At 37.6% G+C, this 22,151-nt stretch overlaps 1 protein-coding gene across 1 annotated transcript; it reads left to right on the top strand.

Moving 5' to 3' along the window:
* Window positions 1-1,377: 1,377 nt before the first annotated feature.
* LOC150037359 (uncharacterized) lies at window positions 1,378-1,788 on the top strand. Its single transcript, XM_090311973.1, has 2 exons — window positions 1,378-1,609; window positions 1,676-1,788. Exons 1-2 carry the CDS (start codon window positions 1,378-1,380, stop codon window positions 1,786-1,788), a joined length of 345 nt encoding a protein of 114 aa, XP_090168099.1.
* The last annotated feature ends 20,363 nt before the right edge of the window (window positions 1,789-22,151 follow it).

The raw sequence follows: 22,151 nt of genomic DNA, 5'->3' as shown, positions 1-22,151 counted from the left end.
TGTTGCTTGAGAAAAACAGACCCTACTATTTTGACGCTAACTGTCAGCTAGCATGAATCCTTAAGGCACGTGTTAACAATAGCACCATTAATGGTGGCTCCTGACTGGACGCAACCTTTCATTTTGATGTCTGACTCTAGTGATGTGGAAGTTGGTGCAATGTTGGGGTAAAAGAAGGGAACTGTTATCCATCCTATCTCTTATGTGACCAAAAAATTGAATGAGTCTCAAGAGAATTATACCATAACAAAAAAAAAAAAAAAAAAAAAATGTTGACAATAGTGTTTGCTATTAACAAATTTTGAGCCTACTTGGTTGGTTCATCTGCAACAATTTACACCGATCACTCAGCCATAAAATACCTGATGGAAAAAAAGGACGCAAAGCCAAGGCTAATTTGCTGGGTGCTGCTACTACAAGAGTTTGACTTAGAAATTAAGGACAGAAAGGGAACTAAAAATCAGGTGGTTGATCACCTCTCTCGCCTAGAGAACAAATAATTTCAGTTGGGTGTGACAGAAATCGAAGAGAAATTCCCTGATGAATGCTTATTGAAAATTGAGGACCAGAAGCCTTGGTACGCCGATATTGTTAACTACTTAACCACCAAGGAATTCCCTAAGGATTTCAACACCCACCAAAGGAAAGGGCTCATACATGATAGTAAATTTTATTTATGGGACGAGTCATTTCTCTACAAACAAGATCCTGATCATATTATGCTTCGGTGTATTCCAGAGGTAGAAGTGCAATGTATACTTTCAGAGTACCACAATTCTCCATATGGTGGCCACTTTGAAGGTCAAAGAACTGCTACCAAAGTCCTTTAGAGTGGTTACTTCTTGCCTACCTTGTTTAAAGATGCAGAAGATTATGTGTTTACATGTGACCGGTGCCAACACATAAGTAATATCTCAGCTCGAAATGAAATTCCCTTGAACAATATACTCAAGGTGGAACTTTTTAATGTGTGGGGCATTGATTTTATGGGACCATTTCCCCCTTCCCGTGGCCAACAATACATCTCAGTAGTAGTTGACTACGTATCCAAGTGGGTTGAAGTGGTGGCCTATGCCAAGAATGATGTGGTGATCGTCAAAAATTTTCTACCAAATATATCTTCATGTGTTTTGGAACGCCCAGGAGTTGATTCACGATGAAGTCATACATGTTATTAATCACATTATTTTTAAATTACTCACTAAGTATAATGTCAAGCACAAGGTAGCCACTGCCTATCATCCTCAGACGAATGACCAAGCAGAAATCTCCAATAGGAAAATCAAGTTAGTCCTAGCGTAAGTTGTCAATGCATCTAGGAAAGACTGGGCACAGAGATCATATGAAGCACTTTGGGCATATCACATCGCGCATAAAATGCCTATTGGAATGTCCCCATATGACCTTGTGTTTGGGAAAGCCTGTCACCTGCCACTAGAGCTAGAACATAAAATATTTTGGGCAGTTAAAAAGTTCAACTTGGATTTGGAAGCAGCGGGAGACACTAGGAAATTACAACTGAACGAGTTAGATGAATGGAGGCTCAATGCTTATGAAAATTTGAAGATATATAAAGAGAAGACAAAGTGTTGGCATGACCAACACATCGGTAAGAAAATTCTATTTGTTGGACAAAAGGTCTTGCTCTTTAATTAGCATCTGCATTTATTTCCAGGAAAGTTGAAGTCTCAACAGCTTGGACCTTTCATCATAAAAGAAATCTTTCTTCATGGTGTGGTTGAAATAACTCGAGAAGATGGATCAAACCTCTTTAAAGTCAATGGATAAAGGGTAAAACCTTACCTTGAAGGGGAAGATGAGCGAAGCAAAACATCCATTGACTTGTGTGAGCCTGTCTGATGCTCGCATTGGAGCCATCCCTAGGTCAAGAACAGAGACTCACATTCCAGGGATGCTTATTTTGCTCTACTTTGATTTTTTTATGATTTTTGAGATTGAATTACTTTGAGTTGCTTGCATTAAAAAAGGCAATCAAAACCACGGCTAACACATAAACTTAGAACCAACGCATGGCTATACGTTGGAGTAAAATTAGCCGTTACATTGGGGTAATACACCATTCGAGTGGTGCACTAACCCATGCATGTCTCTTCTGCTGCACATTTAACGTGAAAACTTGGGGGCACGTTTAGAGTTACATGTGTTGCTTCAACCTCTTTCTTACTCCTCATGTCTGTCTCTATTTAAACAAGCCTTCTCCCATTTTTTCTTTTTCTTTAACCTCTCGATTTCAAACCAGATCCTCAAGCATCCTACATTCATTTGAAATTCTCCCATTCCAGTGACCAACTCTCAAAATCTTTCACGCTTTCTTCGTCGAAACAATATCAGACGCCTCAAAATTCCAGAATGCTTCGATGAGCTTCGCCGGAGATAGCCTGGAAAACTCTTTCTCTTCCCCTTCTCGTTCTTCTTCATCTTCCTCATCTCCCGCAACAGTCACCAAGTTCACTGCCTCTAACAAACCTAGGCCAAAAACCACTATTCCCTCCATTGAAAAGACCTCATCAAAACCTTAACCTCCAGTGTCCATTCAAATTCCCAAGAAATTGGCGCCGGCCAAACCCTCTTTATCATCCAGAGCCCCATTGAAACCTAAACCCTCAATCTCCCAAAACCCTAAGAACCTCAAGTCCTCAACCCTTTCTAAGCATATGCAGCGGCCTGCGTCGAAGGCATCTACAACAAAACTGTTGGGTTTTATGCGCTAAAACTCGTAGATAGTAAATGTTATTAATTGGTCGTCATCAATAAAGAGTTATAAATGTTAGATCAATAAATATTATTGTTTGTATTGTTGTCTATTTTGTCTAAATAACCTTAAATCCAATAAAATAACATCCAAGGCTGTCTTATGAGTCTTGAACTGTATGTAGAGACATACAAGGATCCATATTCAAGAAACAACCTAATGGGTCTATAGTATAGGGATAAGGCTGGGTACCTTATCCTGGTAACACTATGGATATAACCTGCTTTGTATTTGATATAAACATAATGATCTAACGCATTCGTATAGATGACACCGAGTGGTGTATCCTATGAAATGAGATTTCATAAGATTGGACCGCGAAATAGTAACCGCTAGATGTAACACCGTTGACTAGTTAGATTTCTATTTCAATAGGATGACCTAGGCGACTTAGTCTTAATCCTGAGTATATTATGAACTCCTATTCACGAGGGATCGTTCTTTGATTTGCATGGGTGAGGGTGGGTAGTTTGCAACCCAATATGCCTATCGTTTTGGGTCAAGACTGAGTGGGGAGCTGGAAACATAATAATATAAGATGTAATTCACTCTTTCCCTCATTGAGGGTAGGTAGATGAGTGTCCTTTAAGTGGTGTCTTTAGGACTTGAATAAAAGACCCTACCCTCTCATTGGCTCGAGAGGGTTTCTGTTTATTGGTTGGACCATAAACAGGTTGTTCATTAGAGGAGCATTAGTACTTAAAAAGCTAGAGGTAACCAAAGGGTAAAATGGTAATTTGACCTTGTTGGAGTTACGAACACTCTTAAAGGACCAACTTGCTAGTATTGGTCTATATCCATGGAGACAGAAATATATCTATAGTGAGAAGAGTGCAACTGTGGGTAATTAGTGGAGTATAACCACAATTAATGAATATTGATTAACTTTGTTAATGAGTTTAACCAATTAATTTCATATCATTGGAGTTTTTGATCTACAGGTCGATTAGGTCCCCTTGTTAGCTCACTAAAGGATACTTAAAAAGGATAATTTGAATTGTTCAAATTAATTTGAGGAAACTATATAGTAATATTATTAATATATAATTAATTTGGATATGATCTATAATTAAATTGGAGAGTAATATTCGAATAAGATTCAAATGAATTCAAGTGAATTAGATTCACACAGAATTAATTAATAGAAAGTTTTGCACATATACATGGAATGTATATGATAATTAGATATATACACATTAAATTGGGTTTAATGTTATTTAATTATTGTGCAAATTAAAATTAAATAAGTGTTATTTAATTGGGCTAATTAATTAGATAAGCTTTATTTAATTAAATGGCCTAATTAATTAAATAAATTTTATTTAATTAATTATAGAAAAGGAAAATATATTGGGAAAGGGCTTAACCCTTCTTTATATAAAGATCTCCCCATGGCCCTTTAGGAATGCACTGAATACACAACTCTCATTACAGAGAAACTCTGACAATACACAATTTCTTAGTATTATTGTGTAGAATTTTCTTTAAGCCATAAATCCTCTTTACTCTCCAAAATCTTGTTCTCATCTCACTCTCCCAATAGTTGGATACCTCCTATCCCTCTATTGGAATCCCAAACAATAACGAGGTAACTCTCGTGTTAGTGTTCGAGATTGCGCAAGGAGTTGTTTGTGATCAAGATCATTTGGAAATCCGTTCGTTGGAACCTTGGAGAGGATTGTTTGTGGCACTTGGGGAATTTGCAAAGGTAAGAATTGTAAACCTTTCCCCCAATAGCATCCTAGTTTATGTGTTTACCTATTCCATCTAGTACAACAATTTTCTTTAATGTAAAAATCGATTTGCGAAATGCAAGACGTTCAAACACAACGTTTTTGCTGCGACGGGATTCGATCCCAACCCCTACGATTGGTATCAGAGCCAATTCCTTGCATGTTCGTTCTTTATATTTTTCGAAACAAAATCGTTTAGAGATGGGTTTTAATATTTTGTATTAAGAATGTTTGAATGTGCAAAACTAGATGTTTTCGATTTTGGCCCTAGGTTACTTTTAAATTTGATTAAATTATAAGAGCCCGTTGCATTTTTGGGCAATTTAATTCATGCTTCGAGTATGTAAGTTCGGGATCATATGGAAGTGTTTGGGGCAAGTTCAGAGTCGAAAACGAGGAGGACAACAACAATCTGCCGCTCAGCATTGCGATGCTGGAAGATAGAGGCGATGCACTGTAGTTACAGTGTTGCAATGCTCCGAATATGGACAGGCTCAAGGTGGCACGCGTGAAACGTCTCAATAGCATCATTTTAACCTAAATTCTTTATGTAATTTTATTTTATATATTAATTAATTAAATTAATATAATAGTTATATTAATTTAATCAATTAATTTTGTTTTATGGTGCCAAAATCGGTCCAATTTTTGCTGTTCAGTTTAATGATGTATTGGATGTATGCTTTAAATTAATATTTAAATTCATATTACATATTGTATGTCATATGGATTCAAAAGATTAAATACAAAGGGTTATATTTTATAGATGCATGATTGAATTAGCATGCTCATGCATCATATTATATATTGAAATTGTTCTAATAAATAGTGGAATGATGTATGTGAATGCTTGATGTGTTTATAGTTTTAATAATTCATTAATTTATAATGAGTTATAGTACTAATGAGATCGATTAAAATCTATAATCTAGATTGCATGTAAACATAGATCCAATTTATTTTAAATTGTTTAAAATTGGCTTATGTCATTTTTAATGGGATTAGGAATAGGTTATTCTTTTTAATTTGTTTTAATAGAGTTAAAATGAATTTGAATAAAAGATTAAATAATTGCCCACAAGGGACCTTTGTCTAAGGAAGGTTATATTTAGGAGGGGGTATTTAAGCTGACAGAAATGGAATACCTCCACCTTGGAACCGACCTGAAAGACGAATTAGGCAAATATTTTACAAGCATGCAATAAATGATTGATTTTATTAAAAGAGTTTAATAAATAAAATTAAGTATTGTTAAATTATTCAATAAAAGGGTTATATTGAGCAAATTTAAAGGTCTTGAAAAAATTCATTGGTCGGGGTTTTAACAAAGTATAATAAAATCCTAATAAAATATTAGAATACTTTAGTGGGAGGAAGTTGGTATATATGATATATCAAATTTTAGCTCTCACGTCCCTAAGAGTTCACATCGTGAGATCCATGCTCATCTTCGTGTCGTCGTGGGAGCGACCTCCTTTCGAAGAGTGTTTGCAAAGGTCAATAACAATGTGAATGGGGAAAGTATTCATAGTATGTGGGAGAGGAACGTGTGTCAACATATCCCACGGTCTCCTCCATTAGGTTGCATTGTGATATTCCTATGGTCCGCCTGCGTGTTATCTTAAAGCGACCATCCCTTCGGAGGGCCTCATCATAGGGGTCAGAACAATGCAAACTCCAGTAATGGATAAAGTTTCTTAGGTTAATCTTCAACAATTGTCTTTCCCTTCGATAGCCTGTTGTAGCATACTTTTGGGATCCGAAAATGGGAGGGTCACAATTACTGGAGGAATTATGTAAGTTAATGAATTCTTGACCGAATCAATGGTAGCTAAAAACTATAGGAATATGAGTTATTTTGGTATTAGTGATTGACTGAGATTGTCTCAATTCAAGGGAGGAGTAGATGATCACCCTTCGGTGGCAGTTGCTCTAAACCTCTGAAGTATCATTGCAAAAACTAAAATCAATAGTTTAATTAGGATTCTATGATTACATGTGTTTTTACTAAATTGATTGGATAATTATGTAATGGGTTATGACAAAGATAACTAATAATATCAATTGATTGTTATATGTTTCAACATGTCTTCCACAATCATATCTTTGCTTAAAAATGAGAAATTAACTGGTGAAAACTATGCGAAGTGAAAATCTAACTTGAATATGATTATGGTTGTTGATGATCTATGGTTTGTCTTGATATGTCCTCTAGTCCTCGCTCGAAATGCATCTCAAGTGTTGAAGGATGCTTATGACCGTTGGAAAAAGGCCAATGATAAGGTCTGAGTCTACATCTTGGCAAGTTTGTCTAACTTTCTTATCAAGAAGCATGAGGCCATGATGACTGAACATCAGATCATAGAGTCCCTCCAGGAGATGTTTGGACAACTGTCCGTTCATATTTGGCACGAGCTCTCAAATACAGTTATAATGTGCGCATGAAAGAAAGCCCATAAGTGACAGAACATGTTCTCGACCTGATGGTCCATTTCAATGTCGCAAAAATGAGTGATGCGATCATAGAAGAGCAGAGTCAGATGTCCTTTATTTTGGAATCTCTTCTGAAGAGTTTTCTTCAGTTCCGCAACTGAACAAAAGGAACTAATTCCCTGTAAAGAAGAGAAAACATGATTACTGACTCCTGAATCAAGTATTCAAGCATCATGGTCATTTGCCACTAAACAAGTTTCTAAGACTAGTAAATCATATTTACCTTCCTTCTCTTTTTTCTTCTCTTAAAGTACTTGGGGCAATTGTGTTTCCAATGACTATCCACACTACAGTTGAAGCATTTGTCCTTGTCAATCTTAGCTTTGCCCTTGCCTTTGCCAATAACAGGAGTTAAGTATCCAAGCATGATGGTCATTTGCCATTAAACAAGTTTACTGACCATGATGCTTGGATATTTAATTCCCTGTAAAGAAAAACAAACATGATTACTGACTCCTGAATCAAGTATCCAAGCATCATGGTCATTTGCCACTAAACAAGTTTCCAAGACTAGTAAATCGAATAAACTAACATGAAGGCTGCCTTATGAGTCTTGAACTGTATGTGGAAACATATAGGGATCAATGTTTGAGATACAACCTAAAGGGTCTATAGTATAGAGATAAGGTTGGGTACCTTATCCTGGTAACACTATGGATACGACCCACTTTGTTTTGATACAAACGCAATGATCCAACACATTCATGTAGGTGACATGTGAGTGGGGTATCTAATGCAATGAGTTTACAGAAGAATGGACCGTAAAATAGTAACCACTAGATGTAACACCGTTGACTAGTCAGGTTTCTATTTCAATAGAATGACCCAGGTGACTTAGTTTTAATCCTAAGTATATTATGAACTCCTCCTATTCACGAGGGATTGTTCTTTGATTTGCATGGGTAGGGGTGGCCAGTTCCCCGACCCAATATGCCTACCATTTTGAGGACAAGACCAAGTGGGGAGCGGGAAACATAATAATGCAAGATGTAATTCAATCTTTCCTTCATTGAGGGTAGGTAGATGAGTGTCCCTTAAGTGGTGTCTCTGGAACTTGAACAAAAGCCCTACCCTCTCATTAGCTTGAGAGGGGTTTCTGTTTATTGGTTGGACCATAAACAAGTTGTTCATTAGAGGAGCACTGGTACTTAAGGAGTCAGAGGTAATCCAAGGGTAAAATGGTAATTTGACCCAGTTGGAGTTACGAACACTTGTGAAAGACTAACTTGCTGGTATTGGTATATATCTGTGGACATAGAAATATATCTATAGTGAGAATAATGCAACTGTGGGTCTTTAGTGGCATGTACCCATAGTTAACAAATATTAATTAACTTGGTTAATGAGTTTAACCAATTAATCTCATATCATTGGAGCTTCTAATCTACAGGTCCATCAGGTCCCCTCGTTAGCTCACTAGAGGTTACTTAAAATGAATAATTTAAATTGTTCAAATTAATTTGAAGAAATTATATATTATTGTGTTTAATATATAATTAATTATGGATATGTCTATAATTAAATTGGAGAGTAATATTTGAATATGATTCAAATTAACACAAGTAAATTAGATTCACAAAAAATTAATTAATAGAGAGTTTTTGCACATATACATGTGATATATATGATAATTAAATATATACACATTTAATTGAGTTCAATGTTATTTAATTATCGTGTAAATTAAAATTAAATAAGTGTTATTTAATTGGGCTAATTAATTAAATAAGTGTTATTTAATTAAACAGGCTAATTAATTAAATAAATATTATTTAATTAATTATAGGAAAAGAAAATATATTGGGAAAGAGCTTGACCCTTCTCTATATAAAGACCTCCCTATGGCTCTTTGGGAATGCACTGAATACACAATTCTCATTAAGAGAAACTCTGACAATTCATTATTGTGTAGAATTTTCTCTAAGCCATAAATCCCCTCTACTCTCCAAAAACTTATTCTCTTCTCCCTCTCCCAATAGTTGGATACCACTTATCCCTCTATTAGAATCCCAAAAAATAATGCGGTAGTTCTTGTGGTAGTGTTCGAGATCGCTCAAGGAGTTGTTCGTGATCAAGATCGTTTGGAGATTCGTTTGTTGGAACCTTGGAGAGGATTGTTTGTGGCACTTAAGGAATCTACAAAGGTAAGAATAGTTCTAACCCTTTCTCCAATAACATGCTAGTTTATGTGTTTAACTATTCCATCTAGTACAATGATTTTTTTTAATATAAAAATCGATTTGTGGGATGCAAGACGTTCTAACAAAATTCTTCCACTACAACATGATTTGATCCCGGTCCCTACAAAAACTTGCTGCAAAACCCTACCAACAACCTACTCATCCACCCGTCATCCCAACCATCATACTAACCATTCTGATGCAAGACCCTACCCTTGGGCAACTATGAACTGCTCCATCTCCTGTCGTGTGTTTGATAGTTCCCCTTTCCGTAGAACCCCTAGCCACCATATTCCCAATTGAGTACGAAACCCAACCTAATGCATCGCCACCTTACTCCCTGCATACCCTTACCGATCTTCGCCCTCTTACCCTACCTTTTCCATATGAGCAATCTTTCCCTCAAGATGAATCACAACATGGTGCAGTTGAGCTGGCTAGAAGAGATGAACAGGAAGTCTTTGGAGACATCCTAGCCAGCCTCAAAGAGAGGCAAGGATTACAAAGAGCAGAGCAACCGATGCGTCATGAGGTAGTTTGTGTTTAGCAGCAGCGAGGAGATGTTGGCTCAAACACAAGAGGAATTGGATGAAGCTGATTGATAGGCCATGATTTTGGACCAAGAGATGGCTGAAGAAGAAGAGGAAGAGTTGCCGCAAGGGTCTGTCCCTATGACATGTGGCCCTGACACATGCATAGCATGCCAAACTGATGCGAATGAAGGACCTGTAGTCCAGCCAACAAAGAGAAAGTGATTAAGAGATAGAGGAAGAAATTGCAACTGGTCCTGTGGTTGCAACGCGTGAGGAGAGCTCGACAGAATCAAATGACCTAGAATGCATGCTTGAAAAGTATGTGCCACCAAAAGTGGGCAAAAGAAATGAGGTCTCCAAAAAGTGTTGGAAAAGAAATTAAAGGCATTGGCTAAGGAAGCCGCTGCCTACAAGGCAAAGAGGAAAAAGTAGGGGAGGAAGCGCCAATTTTCAGATATACTAGTGGAGAAGGATTTCTTCCTTGAACGTCACTTGCTACCAGAGTTCATATCCGAAACAGTCGACACAATGGACTGGCATCAACTTTTTGACAGCTCAACAAGAATCTGAACAAATCTTATTCAAGCCTTCTATAATAGTGAATTTAGTGAACAAAAGAATAGGCGTTGGTGGAAGATACACTAGTTCATTTCTCTCCAAGGATCATTAATGAAGTGTTCAAAAAAAAAAAACATAGAGGTTAAGGGAAACCACATCATTGAGCAACCCATTCCACATCACTTGGAGGATGTGATCCGAGTCATAGCAAAGCCTAGAAACAGCTGGAAAATCTCATGAACGGGCGTTATGACTTTGTCTAACAAAGACGTACTTCATAACGCACACTTGTGGTTATATGTTGTCAAGAACAGGATCATGCCTACCATGCATGATGAAATAGTATCGAGGGAAAGGGTGCTGGCTACATACAGCATCATGCAACGCATCCACTTGACTTTAGACAGATCATAGCAAAACAAATCAAGAGCGTCAAAAGAAAACCATGCGGCCAATTATACTTTTCGTAATTAATCTGCGAGTTGTATGAGCGAGCTAGCATCCCTATGGAGGATGACTTTGAAGAGGTGGAAGGCCTAATGAACTTGATTTTAATTCAGCGTTTTTCGAGAGGATCGCTGCTGTTAGGGTTGATGTCCTAAAGTCTCGTCTTCTGTAGTTTGTAAACAATTTGTACGAACGCTTGTGATGTATAATATATGATATTTTACTTCACTTCTTGATCTTGCTCAGTTGTTTGTTCTATTTGCTTTATCACAAACCAATAAAGATAAAATCCCTGGTTATCAGTATGTAACTTAAGCATGTATGTGGTGACATACAAGTGGATCATGTTTTAAGTGATAACCAAAATGGTCTATAGTATATGAATATAGGAGGGAACCCTTATCCTGGTAACGGTAAAGATGCGGCCCACTTTGTGGAATGGTTACAAGCATTGTGACTTGTCACAAATGGTCTGATCCTGATCATTCGTGTAGGGGACATGTGAGCAGGGGCGACCTATACAAAGAGTTTGTATAAGACCTGACTATGAAGTGTTAACATCTCATTATATAACATCGTTCATGACAGAGACTTCACTTCACTAGGATGAGCATAGATAACATGACCTCAATCCTGATTGAGTTGGGAACTCCTGCCATTGAGGGCGGTCCTTTGATTTTTATGGGTGCGGGTGGCCAGGTCACCGACTCGAACCTACCATTTTGAGGATTCGTCTTATTTGGGAGCTGGGAACTCAGCTACACAAGATGAAATTCACTCCTTCCCCGAAGCAGGAGCAAGTAGATAGATAACTCCTTTAAGGGTTGATTCTAGAGCTTGAACAATGTGGTGCCACACACCTTCTCTTGGCTTGAGAGGTGTTCACACATAGTTGGACTATGTTGTATTGTTCACTAGAGGAATCAGTGGTACTTAAGGAGTAAGATGTAACTACAGGGGCAAAATGGTAAATTGGCCTAACTGTACTTACGAACATTTGTGAAGGGTCATCGTACTCATGATTGGTTATATCCGATGGACACAAAAATATATCTGTGGTAAGAAGAGTTCAGTCGTTGATCTTTAGTGGAATGCCTAGTAGTTAAAGGATGGTGGATCTCGTGGCTAAAGAGTTTAGTCAGCTATTCACGTACCGTTGGAGCTTCGAGCCACAGGTCCATAAGGTCCCCTAGGTAGCTTGGATAAAGTCGAGAATCAGTTTTTGGGTCAGTTTGAAATATTCAAATTGACAAGAGGGAGTTCGGACATATATGATATAATTGAACTGGTTAATTATATATGATATAATTGATTAAATGTATGAAATACATTTTTTTTGGAGGAAATTGGATAATATGATTTATATCAAGTAGAGGAGAAATTACTATAGTTGATATATGATATCAAACTATAGGTTAAGAATATAATATGATTATATTCATTTATTAATTAATTGGTTGGTTATGTGATAATTGGCCAGATATTTCTCCTAAATCGTGCATTAGTGGGAAGATTGAATTCGATTATTGTAATTGAAGAGTAAAATGAAAATTGGTTTCATTTTGCAAAAAGTTCGTAAAAGTCGCTTAAGGTGTGAAAACGTCATGATCGCTTAGCTGAGAGCCTATGTGATAGCGCCTTATTGCTTAAACAATCGCACACCTCGCGTAGTAAACGATCGCACGCGTTCTCTAAACGATCGTTCAGTTTTCCTAAACGATCGCTTAGCATGTCGAGTTTTCTAAACGATCGCTTACTAATTACAAAATGATCGCTTAGTAAAACCTACACGATCGTGTACCTTTCTCTAAGCGACAAGCACCCGCTATACAATAGCTATCTCCCACTTGTTTGTCGTTCTACACGATCGTCCCTTTCCTCTTTCCTCTACCAATTCCATTAAAGTCCACTCTTTGGATTTTCACTCCGAGAATACCAATGGCTTTGAGTGGTGGTGTCATCACCGATCGTGTTTGTTCGTGCGCTACCGTTCTTGTAGACGATCGTGCTGCTGGTAGCCGACTATTTGTTGGGCAATAAAGACCGTAAAGGGTTGCTTCCGCTGCATTGAGTCCTATAATTAATGTGAAAATGCATATCTATTAGTTAGAATGTGTGTGTGGTCATTCGGCCACAATGAAATAGGAAAGATCCGAACACGTTCATGGATACTCTTCTTTAAGAGTTCCTTCAATTGGTATCAGAGTCAGGTTCTGATATTCCAATTTCATTGATGCAACGAATTGCATATACATTCGCGGTGGGTGCATATTTGCTCTTTGTTTAATGGTTAAATTGTTTGTGGATGTGCGGATTAATGGAGTTTTCCGGGATGTATCCTCAGTTTGATTTAATTCTTTTGCATTTTTGGTTAATTGTAAAGGCCCCTGCATTTTTGGGCACAATTGGTTATAATCGAGTCTGTAATTCAAAGTGTTTTTTAGTCTTAAGTCGTTCGTGAAGAAGTTCGGAGCAACGGTTGCTGTTCTTTGAGGAAGAAGACGATCAAGGGTTGATCAGATCGTGTAGACGATGAGGTAAGTGATCGCTGCATATCGGATGCTCGGGTATCATTTAACACGCGTGCGCACTAGTAACTCACTAAATGATCGCGAAGTAACGCACGGTAAATCGTTTACCTTTCGCTGTGTTAAATGATCAGGCTTCGCAGCCTTGTAGTCATCTAAGCGATCGTTTAGCTTTTGCGCTATCGTCTAATGTACGTTAAGCGATCGTTTACCTGTAGTGTTTATAAACGATGAAGTTCTCCTGGTAGTTCAAGACCCGGTTTGCTCAATTGAAAATGTAATAGATAGAGTTATTTCATTCCGGTTTTTGTAAAGGTTCATCCCGGTCCATTAGTCCTTGGTTTATTACATGCGATGTGTGGTTATTTATATGTCATATGATATGCACATATAGTAAATCCTACCTTAGGTTATACATTGGTCATGCATGATTTCTTTATTGTAAATGTTATAATTTACAGAAGCATGATTTAATTATATAAGAGCATGCTCATACATCATATAATATAAGAGTTATATTTATGCATGCATAAAAAGCAATGACATGCATCATTTTTATATTATAATTGTTATAATATAAGGGTGTATGGAAACCATGTTTGCTTGGTTATTATGCGTATATAAAAGTTATGTATAGTAATGACCGGACATTGCATTCAGCATGACACATAGGTTTCTTTATAAGCGTTATAAACACCTAGTTGTGTGTAATGTGTTTTAGTTGTTTCTTTTTAAAGGTTAAAGAGAAATTAGAACTAAATGCAATAAGAAAGACATGCAAGCTCACTTTGGCTTAATTCACGGTTTTAAAATATTTAAAACTTGGATAACATAGACCTAAGATCACAGTTCTAATATGATTAGCAACCATTAGACTTTAATCTTTTAATCAGTTTAATAGGATTAAATTGACTAATAAAAGGTTAAAGTAAGAGAAACCTTATTTCTGTAATTTACAGAATAGGTTTCTAATTTTGAATGATGTATATATTGTTCCTGAACTTAAGAGAAACCTTATTTCTGTAAAGTGCTTGCTACAATGTTAATACACTGTTTCTTTTAATGTGGATAAAAGTTTATTCATAAAGATGGTGTTAATATTTGTACAGTGTATCTGAAAAGTAACTTGTATGTGCTAAGGCCATTAGCCATTAGTTCCCTCCATAACACAAAATTTTTTAAAACTATCATAACTCAAACTAAACGTTGATGTATTTCTCCAAAAGAAAATGTCCAACTTTGGCACCTTCGATTAGAGCACATCAATCTTAATAGGATTAAGAGATTGGTGAAGAATAGACTTTTAAGTGAGTTAGAAGAAAGATCTTTACCGGTGTGCGAATCTTGTCTTGAGAGTAAGATGACTAAACGACTTTTTACTAGAAAAGGTTATCGGGCCAAAGAGCCTTTTGAGTTAGTACATTCTGAAATTTATGGTCCTATGAATGTGCGAGCCCGAGGTGGCTATGAGTATTACTCTAGGTATGGGTATGTTTATCTTATGCAACAAAAGTTTGAATCCTTTGAAAAGTTCAAAGGGTTCAAGGTTGAAGTTGAAAATGCATTTGATAGATGAATTAAAACACTTCGATCGGATCGAGGTGGAAAGTTTTTGGACTCGACATTCCAGGACTATTTGATAGAACATTAAATTGTTTCCCAACTTTCAGCACTGGGTACACCTCAGCAGAATAGTGTAGCGAAGAGGAGAAATAGAACCTTGTTAGACATGGTTCATTCGATGATGAGTTATGCTTCCTTATCGAACTCGTTTTGGGGTTTCGCAGTGGAGACTGCGGTTTACATACTCAACTATATTCCTTTGAGTGTTACGAGAACACCTATGGAGTTGTGGAACGGGAGTAAAGCTAGTTTACGTCACTTCCGCATTTGAGGTTACCCTACATATGTGCTTGAGGTAAATCCCAAAAAGTTGGAACCACAGTCGAGGTTATACCTTTTTGTAGGCTAACCTAAAGGTACAAGAGGGTGTTATTTTTATGATCCATCGAAAAATAGGGTGTTTGTTTCCACAAACGCTACTTTCCTGGGGGAGGATCACATATGGGAGCACAGTCCACGAAGTAAAGTCGTGTTGCGTGAGCTTTCCAATAAAACTACTGAAACTTCAACAAGAATTGTTGAAGAGCCTGCTACATTAGCAAGAGTTGTTGATGGGAGTTCAACTAGTAGGTTGGTTCCACCTCATGAGTTGGGGAACCTCGACGCAGTGGGAGGGTTATGAACCCGCCCGTTTGCTATCTGGGTTTCACGGAAATCCTTGCTATGGTAGTAGATGGTGACGTTGAGGATTCGTTATCTTATCAGAAGGCAATGGAGGATGTTGACCGGGATGAATGGGTCAAGGCCATGGATCTCGAGATGGAGTTGATGTACTTCAATTCAGTATGGGATCTTAGAGATCAGTTTGATGGGGTAAAACCTATAGGTTGTAAATGGATTTACAAGCACAAATAGGGTGCTGATGGGAAGGTACAGACCTTCAAGGCTCGACTTGTTGCAAGGGGTTATACTCAGGTAGAGAGAGTCGACTATGAGGAGACTTTCTCACCTGTTGCCATGTTAAAGTCGATCAACATCCTTCTATCCATTGCAACTTATTATAATTATGAGATCTGGTAAATGGATTTCAAGACGACCTTTTTGAATGGAAATTTTGAGGAGACCATTTGCATGGTGCAACTCGAGGGATTCATAGCCCAAGGTCAAGAGCAAAAGGTTTACAAGCTGAATCAGTCCATTTATGGGCTGAAACAGGCGTCTCGAACTTAGAACATACGGTTTGATACTACGATCAAGTCGTATGGCTTTGATCAGAACGTTGATGAACCTTGTGTCAACAAGAAGATCATCAACACTTCAGTAGTCTTCTTAGTGTTTTATTTAGACGATATATTACTCATTGGAAATGATGTAGGTCTACTGACTGCAGTTAAAAACTGGCTAGCGACCAATTTCCCGCAGGAAATTTTTTTCCGTTAATTTTTTTTTTTTAAAAAAAAAAAAAAAAACCAATACTAATGTGAGCAAATTTTAACTAAATAATTAACTTTATCACTAAATTTTTTATTATGGTTAGTTTTATATGACAATTTGAATTTAAAAATAAATTACTCAAATTTTGGTTTAGAAAAGCTAATTAATTTTTTTAGTAGAAAGAAACAAATATAAATCAAATTATTCACATATATAATCTAAATTTAAACATTCAATTTAAGCATATTCATTATCTTTCCCAATAAACAATCAAATTTGAAATTTAAATGTAATATTTATATAATAATAATAATAACATAACATTAGATAACTATACTAAATAAATATGTAAAAGCTAATCGGGGCGGGGACGGGGAACGGGACGTGGCCGGGGTCGGGGGCGAGGACGGGGAATGCATTCCCTGTCCCCGTCCTTGTTTAGATCGTGGGGATTTTTTTCCTCCACTCCCTCCCCCATGCCCCGCCTAATCGGGGAATCCCCACCCTGTTCGGGGCGGGGCCCTCCCGTGGGAAAATTAGACATCTCTACATGTGTCCTAAGATGCCTCAAGAGGTTGAGGAGATGAGACGGGTCTCATATGCATCTGCCGTTGGCAGTTTGATGTACGCGATGCTCTGTACTGGTCTAGACATCTGCTACGCTGTGGGCATAGTCAGTAGGTATCAGTCTAACCCAGGCCAAGGCCATTGGACCGTAGTGAAGAACATCCTTAAGTATCTTCGAAGAACGAGAGACTAAATGCTCGTGTATGGATTTAGGGATTTGATCCTTATTGGATACATGGATTCTGACTTTCAGATTGATAGGGACTCTCGTAAGTCCACTTTAGGGTCAGTCTTTACTCTTAACGGAGGAGCTGTAGTGTGGCGAAGTACTAAGCAGGGGTGCATCACCGACTCCACTATGGAGGCTGAGTACGTAGTGACTTATGAAGCTGCAAAGGAGGCCATCTGGCTCAGGAAGTTCTTGATAGAACTGGAAGTTATTCCAGATATGTCTAGGCCCATTACTCTCTATTGTGATAATAGTGGGGCAGTGGCAAACTCCAAGGAGCCTAAGAGTCATAAGCGCGACAAACACATAGAGTGGAAGTATCATCTGATCCGCGAGATAGTGCATCGAGGGGACGTGATCTTCATGAAGATCGCTTTGGAGCACAATGTTGCTGACCTGTTTACGAAGGCTCTCACGACTACAGTGTTTGAGAGTCACTTTCAGAGCCCGGGTCTACAGGATTGCCCGTGGCTGGACTAGGGCAATCGGGAGATTTTCTTGTATTGGGCTTTTATGCCCTAGTTTATTGTTTTGTACTAGTTTTATGTGCACCCCACTTCGCTTTAGGATAATTGGGAGATTGTTGGGGTTGATGCCCTAAAGTCTCGTGTTCTGTCGTTTGTAAACAGTTTGTACGAACGCTTGTGATGTATAATATATGTATTTTACTTCACTTCTTGATTTTGTTCAGTTGTATGTTTTATTTGCTTTACCACAAACCAATAAACATAAAATTCATGGTTATCTATATGTAACTTAAGCATGTATGTGGTGACATACAAGTGGATCATGTCTTGAATGATAACCAAAATGGTTTGTAGTATATGGATATAGGAGGGAAACCTTATCCTGGTAACGCTACGGATGCGGCCCGCTTTGTGGAATGGTCACAAGTGTTGTGACTTGTCACAAATGGTCTGATCTTGATCATTCGTGTAGGGGACATGCAAGCGGGGGCGTCCTATACAAGAGTTTTTATAAGACCTGACCATGAAGTGTTAACGTCTCGTTATATAACACCGTTCATGACAGAGACTTCACTTCACTAGAATGACCATAGGTAACATGACCTCAATCCTGAGTGAGTTAGGAACTCCTGCCATTGAGGGGGGTCCTTTGATTTGTATGGGTGCGAGTGGTCAGGTAGATGATTCAAACCTACCATTTTGGGGATTCGTCTGATTTGGGAGCTGGGAACTCAGCTACACAAGATGGAATTCACTCCTTCCCCAAGGTAGGGGTAAGTAGATAGAGAGCTCCCTTAAGGGCAGATTCCAGGGGTTGAACGATGTGGTACCACACACCTTCTCTTAGCCCGAGTGGTGTTCATACATAGTTGGACTATGTTGTATTGTTCATTAGAGGAATCAGTGGTACTTAAGAAGTGAGATGTAACTACAGGGGCAAAACGGTAAATTAGTCCAACTATACTTACGAGCATATGTGAAGGGTCATCGTACTCATGATTGGTTATATCCGATGGACACATAAATATATCTGTGGGAAGAAGAGTTCAGCTGTTGTTGGTCTTTAGTGGAATGTCTGGCAGTTAACGGATGGTGGATCTCGTGGTTAAAAAGTTTAGTCAGCTATTCACGTACCGTTGGAGCTTCAAGCCACAGGTTCATAAGGTCCTCTAGGTAGCATGGATAAAGTCGAGAATCAGTTTTTGGGTCGGCTTGAAATGTTCAAATTGAAAAGAGGGAGTTCGATTATATATGATATAATTGACTAAATGTATGAGATGCATTATTTTGGAGGAAATTAGATATAAATATGATTTATATCAAGTGGAGGAGAAATTACTATAGTAGATATATGATATCAAACTATAGGATAAGAATATAATATGATTATATTTATTTATTAATCAAAATCGTTAATTATGTGATAATTGGCCAAAATCTTCTCCTTGATCGTGCATTAGTGAGAAATTCAGTATTCAGTTATTGTAACTAAAGAATAAAATGAAAATTTGTTTCATTTTGCAATAGTTCGTAAAAAATTCGCAATCGATGTGAAAACATCTTGATCGCTTAGCTGAGAGATTATATGATAGAGCTTCATCGCTTAAATAAACGCACATCTGCGTCTAAACAATCGCACGCTTTTCTCGAAAAGATCGCTTAGCTTTCCTAAACGATCCCCTAGCGTGCCGTGTTTTTTAAACGATCGTTTACCTAGTACTAGACGATCGCTTAGTAAAACCTACACTAGCTTTATCTAAACGATAAGCAACCCCGCTATATGATAGCATTCTCTCCCACTTGCTTATCGTCTACACGATCAGCCCGTTCCTTCGACCTCTACCAAAATCAACAAAGACCACTCTTTAGATTCTCACTCCGAGAATACTAAGGGCTCTAAGTTGAGGTGTCGTCCCTGCTCCTGCTTTCTCGTGCTTGTTCATGTTGCTACCGTTCGTGTAAATGATCGTGCTGCAGTAGCCGACTGTTTTGTTGGGCGATAAAGAAGGTAGAGGTTCTTCCGTTACGTTGAGTTTGAAATTGAAAAGAGTCTTCAATTGGTATGTGAACTCAATCCCTCGTATTTTATTTATTAAAGCAAACCGTTAATTAGTGTAAATTGCATACCTGTTTGATAGAATGTGTGTGTGGTAATTTCGGTCACAATGAAATCAGAAAGATCCAAACGCGTTCATGGATGCTCTTCGTTAAGAGTTCCTTCAATTGGTACCAGAGCCAAGTTTTGATATTCCAATTTCATTGTTGCAACGAATTGCATATACATTCTTGGTGGGTGCATATCTGCTCTGTTTAAGTGTTAAATTGTTGTGGATGTGCGGATTAATGGAGTTTTTTGGGATGTTAGCCTCGGTTTGATTTAATTCTTTTACATTTTTGGATGATTGTAAAGGCCCCTGCATTTTTGGGCATTATTAATCATTATCGAGTCTTTAATTCAAAGTTAGTTTGAGTCTTGAGTCGTTCATGAAGAAAATCGGAGCAAGGGTTGTTGTTCTTCAAGGAAGAAGACGATCAAGGGTTGATCGGGTCGTGTAGACGATGGAGTCTTGTCATATTCGCCCATTCTATCTATATCTCTATAAAAGAAACACATATAAACCATCTGGACATTCATTCTTTAGAATTTGATCCATAAATCATCCAAGTAGAAGTGTTCGTTCAAATAAACTCATATGGTGAAATCAAAGAAAAAATCTCGAGAAAACATTTCCTGCAATGTTTCTCTTCACACTTCATCCAATAAAGATTGGTATTTCGATAATGGGTGCTCTCAGCACATGATAGGTGAAAAATCTTTTATATCTGAGTTAAAGGCTTGTGAATCTGGACACATAACCTTTAGAGATGGGGTAAAAGGAAAAGTGTTAGGTAAAGGGGGACTGTCAAAACCTGGTCGTCTGATTCTCTATGACGTTATGTTGGTAGAAGGATTAACGACAAACTTAATCAACATTAGTCAACTATGCAATCAGGGGTATCAAGTGAGCTTCTCCAAAGACAAATGCTTAGTAAAAGACGATAAAAGCATGACTATGATGTAGGGTAATTGATCTACCGACAATTGTTGTCATTGAATTTCTGATAGGTCTACAGATGTTTGTCATTCATCTAAAACCAGTGAAGCTGAAATTTCGCATAAACTTCTTAGACACATAAGCCTTTGATCAATCAAAAGGACCATCATCGAGGAAGCCATCTGTGGGATACCACCTCTAGATCTAGAAATTGTGTTGTTTTGGGTGAATGTCAAGTTAGAAAACAAGTCAAAGATCACATGAGAAAGTTGCTCAATGTAGTACTAGGAGAGTATTGGAATTATTACATTTGGACTTGATGGGTCCCATGCAAGTTGAGAGTTTGGGTGGAAAGTGGTATGTCTTTATCTGCGTGGATGACTTCTCTCGATTTACATGGGTTAGATTTATTAAAGAAAAATCATACACCTTCAAAGTATGCCAGACATTATGTCTACAACTTCAACGCGAACAAGAGAGGAATATTATCCAGATTAGAAATGACCATGGGAAGGAATTTGAGAATTCTCACTTTGCTCATTTTTGTGCCTCTGAAGGGATTCTACATGAGTTTTAAGCTCCTATTACTTCTCATCAGAATGAAGTTGTTGAAAGGAAGAACCATACACTTCAAGAAATGGCTCGTGCCATGCTACATGCCAAGAAGGTTCTTTTACACTTCTGGACCGATGCTTTGAATACAACACGCCACATTCATAGTAGGGTTTCTCTTCGCCAAGCACTGATGTCACTAACTATGAACTTTGGAAAGGAAGAAAACCAAATGTAAAGTATTTCCATGTTTTCGATTGCATATGTTATATCCTATCTCTGATTATAAGGGAAGACGGAAGTGGGACTCTAAGTCAGATGAAGGTATCTTTCTTGGATACTCAACAAATAGTAAAGCTTACAGGGTCTTCAAAAAACGAACATAAAATCGTGATGGAATCAATAAATGTTATTGTAAGTGATTCAACACCTACAGTAAAGGAAAATGATGATGATGAGGATTAAATATTTGCTGAAATTGTCAAAAATGTTGAAAGCAAAAGCTTGGGGTCATCAAATCACAATAAAGATGAAACAGACCTTGCAAATGTCTCTAACATGAGTAATGACATTCTTGTACCTGATGTCTTAGAAGATAGTGAGTCCAACAAGTTTGGAGCTGAATATTGAAAACCAAGCCCATCCATTAGAATACAGAAGATTTATCCTCCTTGCAATATCATGGAAAATCTGAACTATGGAATTACTACTCGTAAGAAAGATGGAGTTGACTACTTGAAGATGATTGGTGACGTATGCTTTACATCTCCAGTGGAACCTAAAAATGTGAATGAAGCCTTAAATGATGAGTCCTTGATTAATGCTATGCAAGAAGAATTCAAATAGTTTGTCAGAAATCAAGTATGAACTCTTGTCCCTCATCCTAAAGATGTTAATGTTATTGGCACAAAGTGGGTGTTCAAGAATAAATCTAACAAACATGGCGTTGTTATAGAAATAAAGCGAGGTTGATCACCGAATGTTATACTCAAATCGAAGGAATGGATTTTGATGAGATATTCGCTTCCATGACACTTTTTGAAGCTATTTGTCTACTAC

Source organism: Benincasa hispida, chromosome 3 (genome assembly GCF_027475165.1).
Source record: "Benincasa hispida cultivar pf3 chromosome 3, pf3_genome.v1.1, whole genome shotgun sequence".
Classification (NCBI taxonomy): domain Eukaryota; kingdom Viridiplantae; phylum Streptophyta; class Magnoliopsida; order Cucurbitales; family Cucurbitaceae; genus Benincasa; species Benincasa hispida.
This window is presented reverse-complemented; position numbering and strand designations above follow the sequence as displayed.